Source organism: Epargyreus clarus, unplaced genomic scaffold (assembly GCF_041222505.1).
Source record: "Epargyreus clarus isolate Ecla_fem2 unplaced genomic scaffold, WU_Ecla_fem_2.2 ptg000002l, whole genome shotgun sequence".
In the NCBI taxonomy this organism is placed as follows: Eukaryota; Metazoa; Arthropoda; class Insecta; order Lepidoptera; family Hesperiidae; genus Epargyreus; species Epargyreus clarus.
The window spans coordinates 4,072,036-4,089,214 of NW_027332210.1; the positions used below are offsets into that span (position 1 = coordinate 4,072,036).

Below are 17,179 nucleotides of genomic sequence, written 5' to 3' on the forward strand. Positions count from 1 at the left end.
AAGGGGGCTTCTGGGGTTGCGGGCGGCAAGAGTGGGAGCTCGAACCGTCCAGCAAGTAACCCCGGGAACGACGACGGTGTGTGTGGCCGCACACCGTTGTAAACACTAGGTGTGTGGGAGGAGCGTAAACTGCTCCCCCAGGGAAGAGCCCGATTGGGGCATCGCGCTCGGAGGACTCCGGTTGTGTTCCATCGGAGATGCCGGAGTTCTCCACCAAGAGCCGAGGACGGCCACCGAGGGGGTTTTAGTTCGGTAAAAATCCCACATAACCCGGCGTCGCTCCCACGTCGTGGGGTACCTTTTGAAGGTTTCCCCCTCGTAAACAAAAAAAAAAGGTATGTTAGGTACAGATAAATATTCGTCATTGAACTGACTTTATGCATAATTATGCGATTACGATTACGCATTTAATTATGTTTAGAGGTTTTATAATTAATAGTTGAAAATTAATCAGGCGCCGATAAAACCACAAGAATAAAGTGGTGTTTCTTTGTTGTTTCATATATTTTTGTTGTTGGGTCACACTTAATATACGTCGTGATTTAAAATAAGAATTGTTCTTTCACGAGGATATCTTAAGCGGTCGACACACATTCACACGCGATGAATGGTTTTGAATACCTCATTCAGTTCGTTGTACAGCGTGTGTAGTGGCCTTATGATATAACTGTGGAAAAACCGGCCGTCTATTCTTGCTTATGATGTACAGAATATCAACTTTTACACAGTTTATAAGCAGTTATCACTACATAATCACGTCTTCTATGTTAAAACCATTTTGTAAGGTTATCAAGTTCAATATTCTTGGGACTTTTGTTTGTACTGACGCTGCTGTTCATAATAATTGCAAATATCTGTACTAAGTGATTTTCGCCGCTTTTGGTAAGAAGTAACATTATTTGTTTTCACTCTTCTATCTTAAGTAAAGTTTAATTCATTTGAAATTACTTTCACAATCAAAGCTTAGCTTGGAAAATAAATCGACTACTTAAGTCAGAAGTCATTTTAGTTAGTGAAGATTACCTGCCATAATTATATTAGCCATATCCCAATCAGTATATAAAACTATGAAGATTTTTTATTTTCCTATACAAGTGTAGGCCCATTTTCTTTTAATAATAACATGCATTCTTTTGTTTAAGTATTTTATAAGGTACAACATTTAAAGCAGAGAACGCTAAGAAACCTTCTAGTAAGTTATGCCTAAAAATCTCAATTTTCAATTAAATATCTTTTCAGATATGACTCCACGATGTTTGTTAATTTATATAATGCTAATTGCATCCATGATATCTGCAGAGCCAACTTGTAAACCCAGTAAAAATAACGCGAGGAATATAATATGCACTCCTGGGGATGATGATTACATCTTAGAAAAGGGTTTGGTATCGGATAATAGCAAAACTGAAAGAATAACTCTACGGGGATGCAGGATAACTGAAGTAAATTATGAGTCTTTCCAAGGACTCCCGTTGCTGAAATATATTGACCTATCATATAATAGACTGAGTAAACTAAAACTTGGGAGCTTAGACGAACCGAAAGAACTAACCCATTTGAATTTGTCTTATAATTCTATAACGGAATTTCCACTTGGCATATTTGATACTAATACCAAGTTACAGCTCCTAGACCTAAAAGGTAACAAGCTTGAGAACATACAACTAGGAATACTCGATCCGTTACCAAATTTGAAACATCTGGACTTATCTAGTAATGAAATTTTGGGAAGTACTCTGAATCCTTACATTTTTGACCGCAGTCCACAAATTGCATTCATGGATTTCTCCAGAAACGACATGAGAGACGCAGATGAAGATTTATTACACGCATTTCAAGCTATAGAATTCCTAAATTTGGATAGATGTATGCTAAACGAAGTACCCGCTTTTGCAACTAAACCCAATCTAAAGACTATGAAATCACTCTTTTTATCTGTCAACCAAATATCCGAGATCAACAATCCTACTACTTTCGCTAATATGGACGGTCTTGAACTCCTCAACCTCGGATGGAACGTGTTGAAAAGTCTCCATGAAGATGTTTTTAAGCCCATTAGAAATTTGAAAATTATAGTCTTAAGGAACAACAAATTAACAACTATCCCAGACACACTATTCAAGGGTATGACGTCACTAAGTAATATAGATTTGGCAAATAATTTAATAACTTTCGTTCCAGTAAATGCATTTAGAGGCACGGTTGTAAAAAATCTGAACTTAGCGAGTAACCAGTTTACTTATTTGACGGATAACTTTTGTTTGGAGTTAAAAAATTCAGGGGTCCGATTGCAGAAGTTCTACTTCAATGATAATCCGTGGCAATGTAAGTGCCTTCGGGATATCTTGACAGAAGTTGCGAAATATGGCATTCAGTACAATAGTGCGAAGTATGACGGAGCCCATGCCGTGTGTGTGTATGAAGACAAATATTGTCATAGACACGAAAGTTTTAACCAGATATATGTGGATTTGTATGATAAACTGATCACAAAAGGTTAACTAGTACCTGGCTATAATATTCGCATGTTGTTTTAATTCTATGTAATGTAAAAAAAAAAGGTTTTCAAAGGTATGTGAAGTCAACCAATACGCACTTGGCCAGCGCGGTGGACTATGGCCTAATCCTTCTCATTCTGAAAGGAGATCCGTGCCCAGTAGAGATGATTAATTCTACGTAATGTTGAATGTTATTGCAAGTAAAATGTTATTAATAATGAGGGAGGTATTTGTATTACATTCTTAGTCTTATTTCTAGATGTATTCTTGTTTCTTAAACGATTTTATGATTATATTTGATCTTTTTACGTTGTTGCATTTATTGAATACTTACTATATGTAAAAACTATACATGTGTATGTCATACTTTGTATAATTACCTAAAGAAAATCTCGTAAAATACCATTCTATATACATAAATACCATACCATACGTAGGTATGTTAGGTACAGGTAAATATTCGTCATCGAATTCACCTCATGCATAATTATGCGTCATTATATGTAATTTAAATTCTAAATGCTATTATTTTTTGCATTCTTTTAAATTACAATGTCTGCTTAGTAAATACATTTAAATAACTGAGAACAGCGCCATCTAGCGACCGCACGTGTTATTACTATGACATTCGCCGTAGATCTCGTAGATCATTGTTCAGTGCCATGTTAGTGTCAGCGTGCTTCAATAGATGGCAGCACTTGCGTTTTAGCTACTTTTATTTTGGATTTCAACTCTGCATTTATTATTCTGATCCGTTGCTAAAATATCAGTTAAGTTATTTATGTAAGTGTTTGTGTGTATAAAGTTATTGTACATAAGCATAATTTGGCAACATTTCTACTCATTTGGATATGCACAAGGTGGTACAGCCCTATATGGTTCGACTCCGGTTGCACCACCGCCACACCCCTTTCTGCTAAATAACAGAAATGTTTAGCAGTACGTTCTGGTTTGAAGAACGTATGTCTCCCTTACCACACGGTAAGGGAGACATACGTTTCCGAAGGATTCCAGTTTAGTCCTCAGGGGTAGCAGCGAATCTGTGGCCGACCTCAGGTAGGAATCTAATGTTATTTGGAGTTGCTTACAGAAGTCCATGGCCATTAGCAGTATCCACTTACGATCAGGAGTGCTACATTCTCGTCTGCTACACCTATATTATAAAAAGGTGATTCGCCTATCTTAGAAGCTTTCATATGTATTAAGAATTTACATTAAATGTTCAATGATTAATTTTATCGTGGAAAACAAAAACTCAAAAAAAAATCAAAATGGACAAAAGGTCAAAAATAACTTCAAAACATAGAAATACTTACGGATAAGATTACATTAAACATTATTGGATTATTTCAAAATGTTAAAAAAAAACACAACTTTTAAAACAGTTGAAGAAAGCGATTACTTTTATTACGATGTGTTAATAGAAACTTATATTGGCAGCTGCAGCCAATATTCGCATTCTTCCAACATAATTTACTTCTAATTGGACCTTCTCTTCAATTTTAGACAATTTTATAACCAATATGAGACCGCACGAGGCGTCCAAAAAACTTAAGAACACGTGCAAGAAATTTATAAAACCAACATCTGCAAAATCAGAATTTTTTATGAGAATTTCTTTGGCGTTTCGTGAAAAAAGTTATGGGTCCGTTTTTTGGAGATCACATATCAGATAGATTCAGCGCGTACGAAAGTTTGACGTTTATACAGCGTGATTTAAAATGTATTTGCCACCCGTAGATTAGTAAAGATACTTCACCGCCTTGAAATTGAATGAAGCCACAAACGGCTTATTAGTAAGTTCTTTTTTTGGATTCTTGACAAATAAAAACATTTTTAGAGAAAATTTACAAATAAATAACTAATACTGCGTAATTTATATGATAAATAAATAATTATTTCAAATATTTTGAGGACATTTTAGCACGGAGACGTGGCAAAACTTTTTTTACGCAATTATTTCAATTGTCAAAACTGGTTACGTTTTCTTGTTAGCTAGTCGCGCTGTACTATGGCCTAATCCTTCTCATTCTGAGAGGAGACCCGTACCCAGCAGTGGAACAGTAATGGGTTGATGATGATGAGAACTTAATTGACACATCCCTTAAGTAATTTAAACGAAGGAAAATACCTTGAAACATATATGAATATGATATCTCATTCTCATAGCTATGTAAAATCTACTAATGTGCACTTAGCTAGCGTGGTGGGCGGACGAGAATCTGCCCAAAAGAAGGCCTAGAATAATGGATTGATATAAAGGTGTCTAAACATTTTTAAACGTATAAAATACACCCAGAAGTCCACTACATATGTAGTTTAAATATAATGTTTAACTGTTTATTTACTAGTCTCGAAACGAAGCTTTAATCTATATCCGTAACTATAAAATCTATAAATAAGTCCACTAAAATAGCTTTATAACGAATTGTATCAGATTATTTCGAGTTTACAACTAAAATTGCTTAAAGGACTTACAATGAGTAATGGTTTAAACCTTATTAAGTATAAAAATGTTTTATGTCGCCGGTGTTAAGTGGATACCGTTGTAAAAACAAATAAGGAAATGAATAAGAGTGCATAAATGAATGATATCATGCACAATATTGACGGCGTTGTTATATATTGGCCTTAACCAACAATAGGCATTCACCTTAACTAAATTTATCAGGAAGAAATCCGATTCCTCACCGCCGCCGTGCCGTGGGAACGCTGACTCCGCACCTACTCGTACGTTGCCACCTTATAGTCCCGAACGTGGGAATCACTCTGGGCGCTAACATTGCCCCAGCAAGTCACTTAGGATAGTTAGTTATAATTTGGGTTAGATTTAATCCAAAACATGTAACATTCTGTTTTGATTAAATACGTTTATATAAGTAATTCGGTCTTTCTGTATCCTGGCTGCTGCATCCCGACGCATTATATAACTGCTTGCCGCTAATTTTTATATATTGTAGAGGTGGCAATCGAGTGCATTTGATGGTGGCAACTGCCGCCCATCTGTAAACCCCATAGGATTAGATATTCCTACCTGAGGTCGACCACAGATCCGCTACCCCTGAGGATTAAGCTGGAACGCCTCGGAAAAGTATGTCCCCCTTAACATATTTCAAACCAGAACAGAGCAGCGATTAACACTGCTGTTATTAGGCAGAAATAGGTGTGGCGGTGGTGCCGCCGGAGTCGAACCACAAAGGATTCTACCTTCAAAGATGCTACCCGAGTGTTACAGATGTGTTGCTATGCTTTAGGACTAATCACGCGGAACACAGCAGCATTCAACATAGGCAGTTGTCTTAAGGCAGAAATAGGTGTGACGGTGGTGCTTCCGGAGTCAAAACTAAGGGTTCTATCGCCTCCAGAATGTATGTATGTAATTTGTACCCTTCTAAAGTAATGCAAGAATTATCTTTAAGGAAGAAGTTATTTCTATTCATTTTCTATTATGTAGTGCAATGGTTTGACGGATTTTTAACATAAGTAGGTGTATAGTTTGATTGAAAATTTGCAAGAAATTAAACTGAAAAATGAAAACTAAGTAATTAAAGTGCATAGAAGGCTTCAACACAAAACCTATTTAAATTAGTATTCATATTTATAACATAAATAAATATACTAAATGATGTCCAAAATATGCTCTTATCTTTTTCTAAATTATACATGGTCGTAAGCATTGTTTAAACTTAACAGTTTTATCAGATAAACAACGAAACTACAACAAACTGTAGAGGGTTTTGATATCTCAGGTAAAGCGAATCGTTTTTTTAATAAAATGATTCCTCAAAATCCTTAATTATCAGGCACGAGATCGCACTGTTTTTTATCGCGGCTCCTTCCACACCATTTGGCATCGCTTTATGTTACCTACGATGTATTTTTTATTAAAAATTGGAAATGCCGTGGTGAATTTTAGACATAGTTTATAGGCTATTTTGCGAAAGAAAATAACTCAATTGTGTTAAAAGCGTTCCGATATTTTATGGTGATTACTTGTCTATTATTAAAGTTACTAATATCTATTCTGGTTATTGCAAAGGAATCTATGAAGTTACAGAGGGTAGATTAAACGACTCATTTTCGATTTTTTCATAAAAGCAATCAGGTTTAGTGTTCGAAATTTAGGAGTACTTCAAACATAAGAAAATACACAGAAATCTTTGTCGATAGCTTTCGACTACTTTTAGGCGACTTTAAAACACCATGCATCGGTCAATAATCTATTGTAACATTATTATTTTTAATATTGTAAGTAGGTATCATAGATGTGCAGTAAAAAGAACAAACCATACCAACCAACCAACTGTTTATCAAAATAAAGAACAAAACCATTTTTATCGCTTTTTTATGTGTCATAGAAATTCATGAACACTTTATTAAACCAGTACCTATTTAGTGTTGAATGATTAATATACTTAATCCTAATAATTTAAAGTATTAATAATTGTTTAAAGTATTAAATTGATCTGTTGCTCTCTTTGAACTTTGTAAATATCATTTTTTCACCTTCTTATTAAATTACCTTGCTACTATGTAGGTACAATCGCTGTTTTACAATCCTTACTAATTTGTCTCACCACCACCACTTGTAATATATGCGACAGGTGTAATTTGTAAGGAATGAACAGTCTTCTCAAGTGAAGTTATAGAAAAGGAAACAATAGACAAATATATTAAAGAATATATGGAAATATGTGAAGTTGTCACAGTAACATATTTTTTAACGAGGTCATTTTTCATTACTTAGCTTAGAATATAGTATTTTTAATGGAGGAGATGGCAGTAATTATTATGTAGTTACGGATTCGGCAAACGTTGTGTTGTCATGTAAATAAAAAATGTTAAGGATGAACAACCCTTATCACTTAGTGGTATAAAAAATAGATAGTAGCCGATTCTCAGATCTATTGAATATGCATATAAAATTTGGTGAAAATCGGTAAAACCGTTTCGGAGGACGTAGACGGACGGACGTGGACGGAGGAGTATGGTAACTAACGTTGTGACACGAGAATTTTATAAATAAGGTGTATTATTTGGTGACAAATTTGATTAACCATTAATTTAATTAGGACCGGAAGTTATACCGCCTATTTATAAAACATTTTAATACTACTTAGTCAATATGTATGAGCGATAGGCGTTTAAAACCATTAGTTTAAGACAAACTTAATCATAACTTTAAACTCTATAATGTTTGAAATTTGATAATTTCACACCTATTTCTACAGCAGTATTAGGCGCTGGTATGCTCTGGCTCGAAGGATTTGGTAAGGGAGACGTACTTTCCAACCATGATTGATTTTTTATGTTATTCCTAAATTATATTAGTTGCACGCTTCTCGCGGGCAGTAGAACAGGTGAAACGTTAAAAATTAAAATCTTTACAACCACAATCAATCATTGTGGTCGTATTGACTGCAGTGTGCCTTATTGTTAAGGAACCACAAAAATGTGGTTTAATTAATTGCAATTACAGGTCACCTGATTGTATGTATTTACTTTATTGAACATGTTTAGGGATAGTAATACGGATTAATAATGAATAAAATATGAAAAAAAAAATTTTCAAGGTTTTTTTGTGCGAGTTTATAAGGTCAGGCTGGTAAGTTTCTTAGTCTTCAAGAATGAGAATGCATTTGTGATTTACCTAGAACCCTTGTTTTATATTGAGTTAATATAGGTAGGTATGTCTTTATTTGTCCCTGTAGTTCCGGGACTAGAATAGGGCTAGGGTATCCCCTGCCTGTCGTAAGAGGCGACTAAAAGGGGGCTTCCGGGGTTGCGGACGGCAAGAGTGGGAGTTTGGAGGACTCCGGTTGCGTTCCGTCGGAGATCCCGGAGTTCTCCACCAAGCGCTGAGGACGGCCACCGGGCGGGTTTTAGTGCAGTAAAAATCCCACATAACCCGGCGTCGCTCCCACGTAGTCGGGTACCTTTTGAAGGTTTCCCCCTCGTTAAGCAAAAACGGTATGACTTTATTATATATTAATTAATTAACCAATTAATTATGGTTTACGAGTACTTTGTGTCTAACAAAAGAGATAGAATCCTTCAACGTCAGATTCTGGAGGGACTACCGTCACACCTATTCCTACTAAAACAGCAGTGTTAAGCACTGATGTGTTCTACTTTGAGCGTGATAAGGAAAATGAAAATACTTGCACGATGCGTTCAAACATAGTGAAATGAAATGAACTGAAATATATTTATTTTGTATAGGCCAACGACGGCACTTACAAATTGTCAGGTACAATATTTTTCTTAAACTACTACCGGATCGGAACGCGACCTCTACTGAGAAGATTCGGTAAGAAACTCAGTGGGTTTGTCTTTTTTTTAATAATAATTATTCTCTTTTTTTAATTTTAAATTTTTACATATATAATTAATAAAGCATTAGCTCCAGTATCTTGCTTTACATTTATCTAAAAAATAAATTCGTCACGTAATCCCCACCTGTTTCCAATTTCAGGTTCCAATTCTAATCCTAGCTAGGATTGACTACAGACAGCAGTGGCTTTAGTAAACTGCATGCTCACTTCTTCTATGTTATAAAAAATACCAATCGATAATGTTCTATCGGTATCAAACATTAAATTGACAAGAAAGGAAAAGTTTCTTTACCCACCAGCTGGAAGGCACGAGCCATACGGCCCGTGCTCATAATTGTAGTAAGAGTGATAAAAAATACAAAAAAACTATAAAAAGATGGCGAAACATTTAATTTGCCAAAGGACAGGAAGAGGCGGCATATTGCGGGCACTTCCGTGGTAGGTGGCGGTGGTTATATTGTTATGGATAAGTCGTTCATAAGTCATAAGTCATAATTATTTATTTGCATAAATGTGGTTAGTAGGTTGTACAGAGTTAGAAAGTTTCTCACATTTGCCATATTTGGCGTGCAAAATACATTTTTATAGTATTAGTAGGTACAGCATTGTTCAATTTATGTCAATTATGTCATTATATTAATTTATTAATTGAAATTATGGTCATTACATTAATGGAATAAAATTGTGATTAGGGCATAAATTCTTTCAGAGTATAGAAACATTTTTCAAGGAGCCACTCGTGCAATTGTTTTTTAAATTTATTTATAGTTAATTTTTAAATTTATTCTAAATTTTTAATTTTTAAATTTTTAAAAATATATAAATTTATTTTAAATTTTTAAATTTATTCCTTGTATTACATTCAATTTATTTTTAAGTTTTATTCATAGTTGTAGTCGCTCTGTACCAGTAGGTCCTAATTAGGAGGTCCTAACTAGGGCCCTAGAGTTATCTCGACTGACTGAATACGTTTGCGTTTTCGAAAAAAAACCTTTTAAATTTGTATGGTAAGTACCATTTAAAAAATATACGCGACGAATAGATACGTCTCTTCTTTAGGAAGTCAGACAAAAATTAAAGAATGGTATTCGATAACATTTGGTGACATAAAATGTTTATATGTATTATTTCTAATCAATCTGCCTATTTTGCCTATCGAAGATTTGAACATTTGACAATTTGTACCTACTTGGAAATGTTTATCTTTAGGAGGCAGAAGTTAGATGGATTGGTTATTAATAACGGACGTTAATCAGATAGCTTGTAAAAAGCGTGAAATTTTGAAGTGAACTTCTAAAAAACAGAAAATCTTCTGAGAGAGTTTTGTAGAAGATGAATGTTTGTATAAGCATGAAATATTCTACTAAGTAACGGATGCTTTAAAACCGATATTTAAAAAACCGCATATATTGAATACCCGTTACATTATAAAATGTCTCAATACAGTAATACTACAACTTTAGCATAAAACATGAAATATGTCATATCCATATTATTCTAGCCGGATGATAGAGTAGGAACAACACTTTTTCTTAATTTGATCATCAATTGTTCGCTCTATTCGCGGCTCGAAGGGAAAGGTAAGCTCGTGCAGACTCTCGTTTTTTACGGAAACCTTCCTTTGTGTTTTGGTGAAATGCAGTGAAATTAATTTTGGTAGAGCATGTGCTTGATTGCAATGTCTAGGAAACAGATGTTTTGGTTTTAGACATTAATGGTGATGATCTGACACGTGGCCAATGACTGAGTTCTATTAATGGCGTTAGACATACTGATATATGTGATAGGTTAGGGTAGCCTAGTGGTTAAGGTGGCGTGAGATCATAAAGAGAAAGATGACTAATAAAGACCACGACCCTCAACATTGAGGAGAACGATGCAAGGAGGAGGAGGAGTGGTTAACAAACTAGGTCTCTCGATCGAGGGTCTGAGGATCAAATGCCAGGCACGCGCCTCTGATTTTTCATAATCAGGTGCGTATTCGAATATAATGATCAATTGCGTAAACGGAGAAGGAAAACGTCCTAAGGTAACCTGCATACCTGAGATTTATAAAAAAAATCTCAAAGGTATGTGTAATCTACCAACGCACTTCGCCAGCGCGGTGGACTATGGCCTAATCCTTCTCAATCTGAGAGGAAGAGTGGGACAATAATGGGTTGAGGATGATTATGAATTTTACAACACCAGAAACACATAAGAAAACTGCTATTTTAAGACAAATTGGATTGGCTGAGCTGCATCACAACCGTAACTTTACTATCGTAATCAATTAATATCTGTTCAATATGTTATCTATTTCATTTATTAATAGTCTATGCATTTATAGTGCATTCAAGTTCTCAATTATTCATAAGTAGGTGATATTTAAATCAATATACCCTTTTCAAGATCTTTTTTATATTATAGTAGAAATACATAATGGTAAGTGACAACTGCCGCTTATGGACATTTAATATCAATCCCAGATAGTACTAGTGTATCTCAGGTTAGCCACAGATAGACCTGTGCCCCTACCATGAGTTTTTACGTTTAGACAAATATGACTGTTTTGGTATTTGTTTACGTATTTGCCCATACAATTCCCAATCACCGTCCCTAGCGGACTGTATCAGAACTATAGTGTCAGTAACGTAACATTAAATGTCTAAATTAACAAAATGGCGCGTTATGTTTTGTCTCTCTTTTTTGCAAACATGTGAGGTAGACAAAAAGACTTGAGCACTTACTTATTGTTACGTTTACTCAGTCTATTGAAGCAAACGAAACAGAATAATGGATTGAGTAAACGTAACGTAACATTGTGGCTTGTTTTGAAAACTCGTGGTAAGGGTACAGAGGACTAAATTGACACAAATGTAAAACAGAACTGAAATTACGAGAAGACTATTGTTATTTGGTAAAAATATTTAACCAACATCTCAAACCTATCTTAGCAATGTGATGAATCATAATCTTATACATATATAAAATTCTCGTGTCACAACATAGTTACCGTACTCCTCCGAAACGGCTTTACCGATTCATCAAATTTTATATGCATATTCAGTAGGTCTGAGAATCGGCTACTATCTATTTTTCATACTCGTAAGTGATAGGGTTGTTCACCCTTACTATTTTTTATTTATATGGCAGCACAACGTTTTCCGGGTCAGCTAGTAATTTTAAAATGTTCGATTACTAATAAACATTTGTTCTTCCTATATCACAAGCAATTCTATGCAATCGAAGCCTTTATAAAAACCTCACTATTTTTTGTAACCTACGGAAGTTTGGCACATGCCGCGGCCAAAAAACTATCCGAATTGCCAGCCAAAAAAAATCTTATAGTTTTATTTGAGTTGCGGTCTTTTTAGCGATTTTTTATCAGTATGCCATGTTTTTTGATGACCAGATGGTGTATGCAGATGACATTTTTTTCTAAGTGCGATTTTTAGTGGCTTGTCCGTGGATAGTTTTGATAGCAGATGGTTTGCATACGTGTACGTGTCGCCATTTTGGGTTTTAAGTGTTGGTAAAAAATGCCGGCGTTTGAACTGAGATTTGAATGTTTTTTATATGATTGAAGTGTTAAAAGAGCTCGCAGTCCACCTGATGGTAAGTGGATACTGCTGCCAATGGACTTCTATAATCAACCCCAGATAGGATTAGATATTCCTACCTGAGGTCGGCCAAAGATGCGCCGCTACCTCTGAGGCCTAAGCTGGAACGTCTCGGAAAAGTCCGTCTCCCTTACCACACCCTTCAAACCGGAACACAGCAGGGCCTAACACTGCTGTTATTAGGCAGAAATAGGTGTGGCGGTGGTGCCGCCAGAGTCGAACCATAAAGGATTCTACCCCCTTCAACTATGAACATCTGAAACCGACACTAAATAGAATACTGATTCTACCTGAAGTCTACCATAGTTACCACTTGTTAGGTCTAAGATGGTCACCTCGTATGTCAATCAGATGGCCATAGTCGTATTGGTGGACCTCGTTGATGGTCACCTGGTGTACGCACCCTTACACTGCAACGCATGAACTGTTTCACGCTAGAAGTAGGTGTGGCGGTGGTATCTACCATACTTAGTCAAGTGGTAAACTAAATAACCTCTCGACGCCAGCATGAGATACCATTCTATCTTGACTAAGAGTAACTTCCTTGTATGGCAAGAAGCTATTTTTTTTATATTGACACTTCATCTCTTAAGTTTGTTTTAAGGACAGGTGCTTCGAATAAAAACATTGACACACTGTCGGTGGAATGGCAAATTGATAAAACTTAGAGATTTTTTATAAGTTGGAGCTAAATATGCAAAGTTAAAATAAGAAAATGTAGAGGATTCGTGTGATAAGTTTACGATTTAATTTAAGAACTTCTGGTAGTACAGAACCAGTGTGGTCCGATCGGGGAGGTACCACCACTACACCTATTTCTAGCGTAAATCACTTCTTGCATTTTGGTGATACTATAATATATACATCCCTTTACATGTTCTTATTAGGCTACCATCTTAATATTCAGACGTAGAAAAGAATCTGACATCAGTTTCAGGTAGAATTCCTGTTTTAATACGTTTTATTCTAATACGTGGGCACCAGTGGCCACTTACCATTAGGTTCTTTGGCTATTGTAGGTATAAAAATTTGATAAATAGGCATCTATTTATAGTTATTACGCGTAAATTATCTAGAAATGTAATGTACTTTGATAATCACAAAGACAATGTGTTTACAATTTAATATGTTTACAGTTTTGCATAGTTATTGTTACTAGTTAATTTAATTACAACGACAATATTTTAAATATGCTTACACTTTTGTATACAATTATTGTTATTCAATTAATTACAGTGAGATTTTTGTTACACTAAAATAAATAGGAATATATTTACAGCTCATTTCTGTAAATCTCTTTATAATAACAAAATAACTGGATAAAACAATAAACAAAATAACTGCTTTAGTTAGTTTTTGTTTTAAGTAAGTACCTATTAAGTGATTGCGTAATTGTTTTAATGACTAATTATTAATAATTATTAGTCATTAAAACAATTACGCAATTATTAATTTTCTCAATGAATTAAGTTATACGGAATGCATAAAAATATAATTATAAGTAGTAGTAAGATAAGATATATTGTTAAGGCAACAGTACAAAAATATCTTTAGAAATATAGGTATATTCACTTTTACGTATGAAATTTCATTTTAGTATTACTTTGTTTTAGTAGATGATATTTATAACTTTTTGCAATAAATAATTTAAATAATTGCTATTTGCAAGCATAGATTAGTAAAGATTACTCCTAAATGACTCCTAACACGAAAATATAACCAGTTTTAACAATCGAAATTGTCACTGTCATCTATTTTTGTGTTTGAAAAATATTAAAAAATTTAGTTTTAAGATCATTTACGAATGAAACGATATTTCTCACTTTTTCTTCAATTTCGTGATTTTGCACCACTTAACTTCACATGTCGGCATTGTTCCGCGTAAATTACACCATGACAGCCATTAAATGGCTGACACATTTGTCAGCCGTTTAAGTCATTGAATGGCTTTCTTCAATTACAAGGCGGTGACATATCTATACTTATCTGTGTTTGCAAGAAGCTACAACGCAAAACCATGATACATTGGAAAATTGACGGAATTCTATCTTAAATTCATAGATCTTAAATTACAAAAGCTTTTTTCCACTTATTATTATATAGAGTAGCCTATTAAAAAAACAAATCCCGCATGAATGTTAGACGTCACACAGTTATTTTTTATAAAATGCCATTGTCTATGGTCAAAACATTTTTACCTAAATTGTTGCAATATAAAAAAGTGCAACTAATTTGTGAAGTTTCGCGTGATGCACAGGTAAATGATATAGTTTAATCGCAACACTGTGCCGTATAATCACATAATTACCAAACGAATGTTGCACGCATTTCTGAACGTTTGTACTTAAATCAAATCGTTTAGTTAACTGGCTATCAGACAAATTTCGCGGAAACATTAGGTATTTTGATGGAATTATACGAGATGCGTTTAATAAAATAAAATATAATTGCTATTCAAAAACAAATAATTCTTTGGCCCGCGGCTAGGGGCACAATCAAAACCTTTTCGATTTGAATAAATCAATCCCTTATAGAAATGCATCGATATACAGGAGATTTGGAACTGATTTCGATCGAAAAAATGGGTTATCTATACTTTAATTTTAGAAATTTAATAATAAGTAAGCTGAATTTTGGACCATCGTCATCATCATCAACCCATTACTGTCCCACTGGTGGGCACGGGTCTCCTCTCAGAATGAGAAGGATTAGGCCATAGTCCACCGCGCTGGCCAAGTGCGAATTGGTAGACTTCACACATCTTTGAAAACTTTTTTTAAAGATTGTATTTTGGATACTGGTACAAAATGTAAAACAAACTTTTTTTGTTAATTTGAAGCGAGGCATAGACATTATATTATTATTCTGGCTCAAATATTATTTAACAATTATTTTACTTAAAAAAAACGAATAGTATTAGAAAATAAGGTAGGTAGCGTCGGGATGGCCCTACCCTATCTACTATGGCTACCCTAGCATGGGCAGTAGTACATTATCAACAGAAAGAACTCTTATATCATAAGAGGGCCTGTTTGTAACACACCTATTTATATGTTAATCTATTTTATTACCAACTTTAAAAAGAAGGTGATCAATTCATAATGGAATGGTCTTATTATGTCGTAAGTAAGTTATACAGGCATTATGCAGAAATACTTACTCCTGTTTTATGCACCCTACTATAATTTTATTGACGTTAAGAAATATTAAAAATGTATATGTACTAACGTTATAAAAAGCTAAGGCTATTTGTGATAAGTGATTCAATCTGGGGTTAATTACAGATGTCTATTGGCGGCAGTAGCCACTTACCATCAGGTGGACTGCATGCTCGTCTGCTACTCCTATATTTAAAAAAAAGACAAGCAATGTCAACCAATTCTTGCCTATGAAAGATCGAAATGTATGTGACTTAGGCAGAAATTGTCAAATTTTGGTCTTTGGTAAGCAAAAATTGTATAGATTGAATAATAACTAGCGTTAGTTCTTATCACCCTGTAGGCGTGCACTTTTTCGAAACATTTAGAGGTCGACTTTTTGAAGGGTTTTTTCGCGAGACCGATGGCAATTATGCACATTTTTGCCGATGCGGCCCTTTTGACGAAGCCTCGGCCCTCTCCTCATACTTATGGACGGATTCCATCAAATAAAAATCGGGAGACGCGCTTTTTGCTGGTTTTTGCCAGTATATTGATGAGGTCTTCAGCTTTGAAGGAATTCCGGAGAGGACGAAGGGACGCGCCATTGTGTTGAATAGGTCATGTAAAACTGTATAATGAGTATACCTACTGGATATCTTGAAATATCGCTCTGCTATAATTATAATGTCGGTTGGTCTTCGCAAAGTTAAAACGAATGAAAAATATAATTCGTTTATTAACTTTGAAGTTATTTCTTATTTTAACGGTTAAGGAAAATATCGCTAAATTGTTTTGAACGCCTGAGTGTTATGTAAAAAATGTTTTTAAAGGTATGTGAAGTGTGCCAAACCTTGCTCAATTTGAAAGGAAGAAGGAAAAATGGTAAGCTAATTGGTGTTATGTAAAACACTTGGTAAACTTAACCACGAAACAAGTATAATAAAAAAATTCAATGTTGTGTAAAAGTTTTAATAATTTTATAAACTACCTACTTTTGAATTTTTCAGACACACCTACAAATTACTTTATGTAGGTAATTCACAAACAGTGCAAAGTTTCGTGAGTGAAGATACAGTAAGTGTAGAGCGGAGTTACATTGTGTCTAATAAGAGATAGAGTAGATAGAAAAATCTACCATTAGTGCTTGTCAACTTATTCTCCCGCGACCGCAGTTTCACCGTGACTACGAACCATGTATCTACCTATGGGGCGAAATATCGGCAAAGAGAAGAAAATAAAACTGCATAACGTGAGTACCCCTTACATATTAAAATGTCACAATTCCGCGATTATATTACGTCTAAAATCACATCTACGAAAACTAATTTTTTACTAAATATTAATTAATTAATTATAATTATTAATTTAAATAAAGAGATTATGCTTTTCCTTCACCTAATTTATTATTATTATCGTTACATTGTCTTTAATAGGTATCAAACAAGCATACAGTTAACTTGATGCTAAGTGGACACTCGTGCATGGACATCTGTAACCAATCCTAGATAACATGCATGCAACCGATAGTTCTCCTGACGTGCATTGGATGCATCATGTATTTTATGGTATTACACAATTTTATTAGCTTTGCTTAATCCATTATC

At 34.6% G+C, this 17,179-nt stretch overlaps 1 protein-coding gene across 1 annotated transcript; it reads left to right on the forward strand.

Annotated features, from left to right (window-relative positions):
- The first annotated feature begins 677 nt into the window (after positions 1-677).
- On the forward strand, positions 678-2,806 carry LOC140746282 (uncharacterized). The gene is made up of 2 exons (XM_073078366.1): positions 678-882; positions 1,240-2,806. Exon 2 carries the CDS (start codon positions 1,242-1,244, stop codon positions 2,499-2,501), a length of 1,260 nt encoding a protein of 419 aa, XP_072934467.1. The 5' UTR covers positions 678-882; positions 1,240-1,241; the 3' UTR covers positions 2,502-2,806.
- The last annotated feature ends 14,373 nt before the right edge of the window (positions 2,807-17,179 follow it).

Excerpts from the sequence above, each read along its gene's own strand:
- LOC140746282 (XM_073078366.1), top strand. The coding sequence starts at position 1,242 with ATGACTCCACGATGTTTGTTAATTTATATAATGCTAATTGCATCCATG.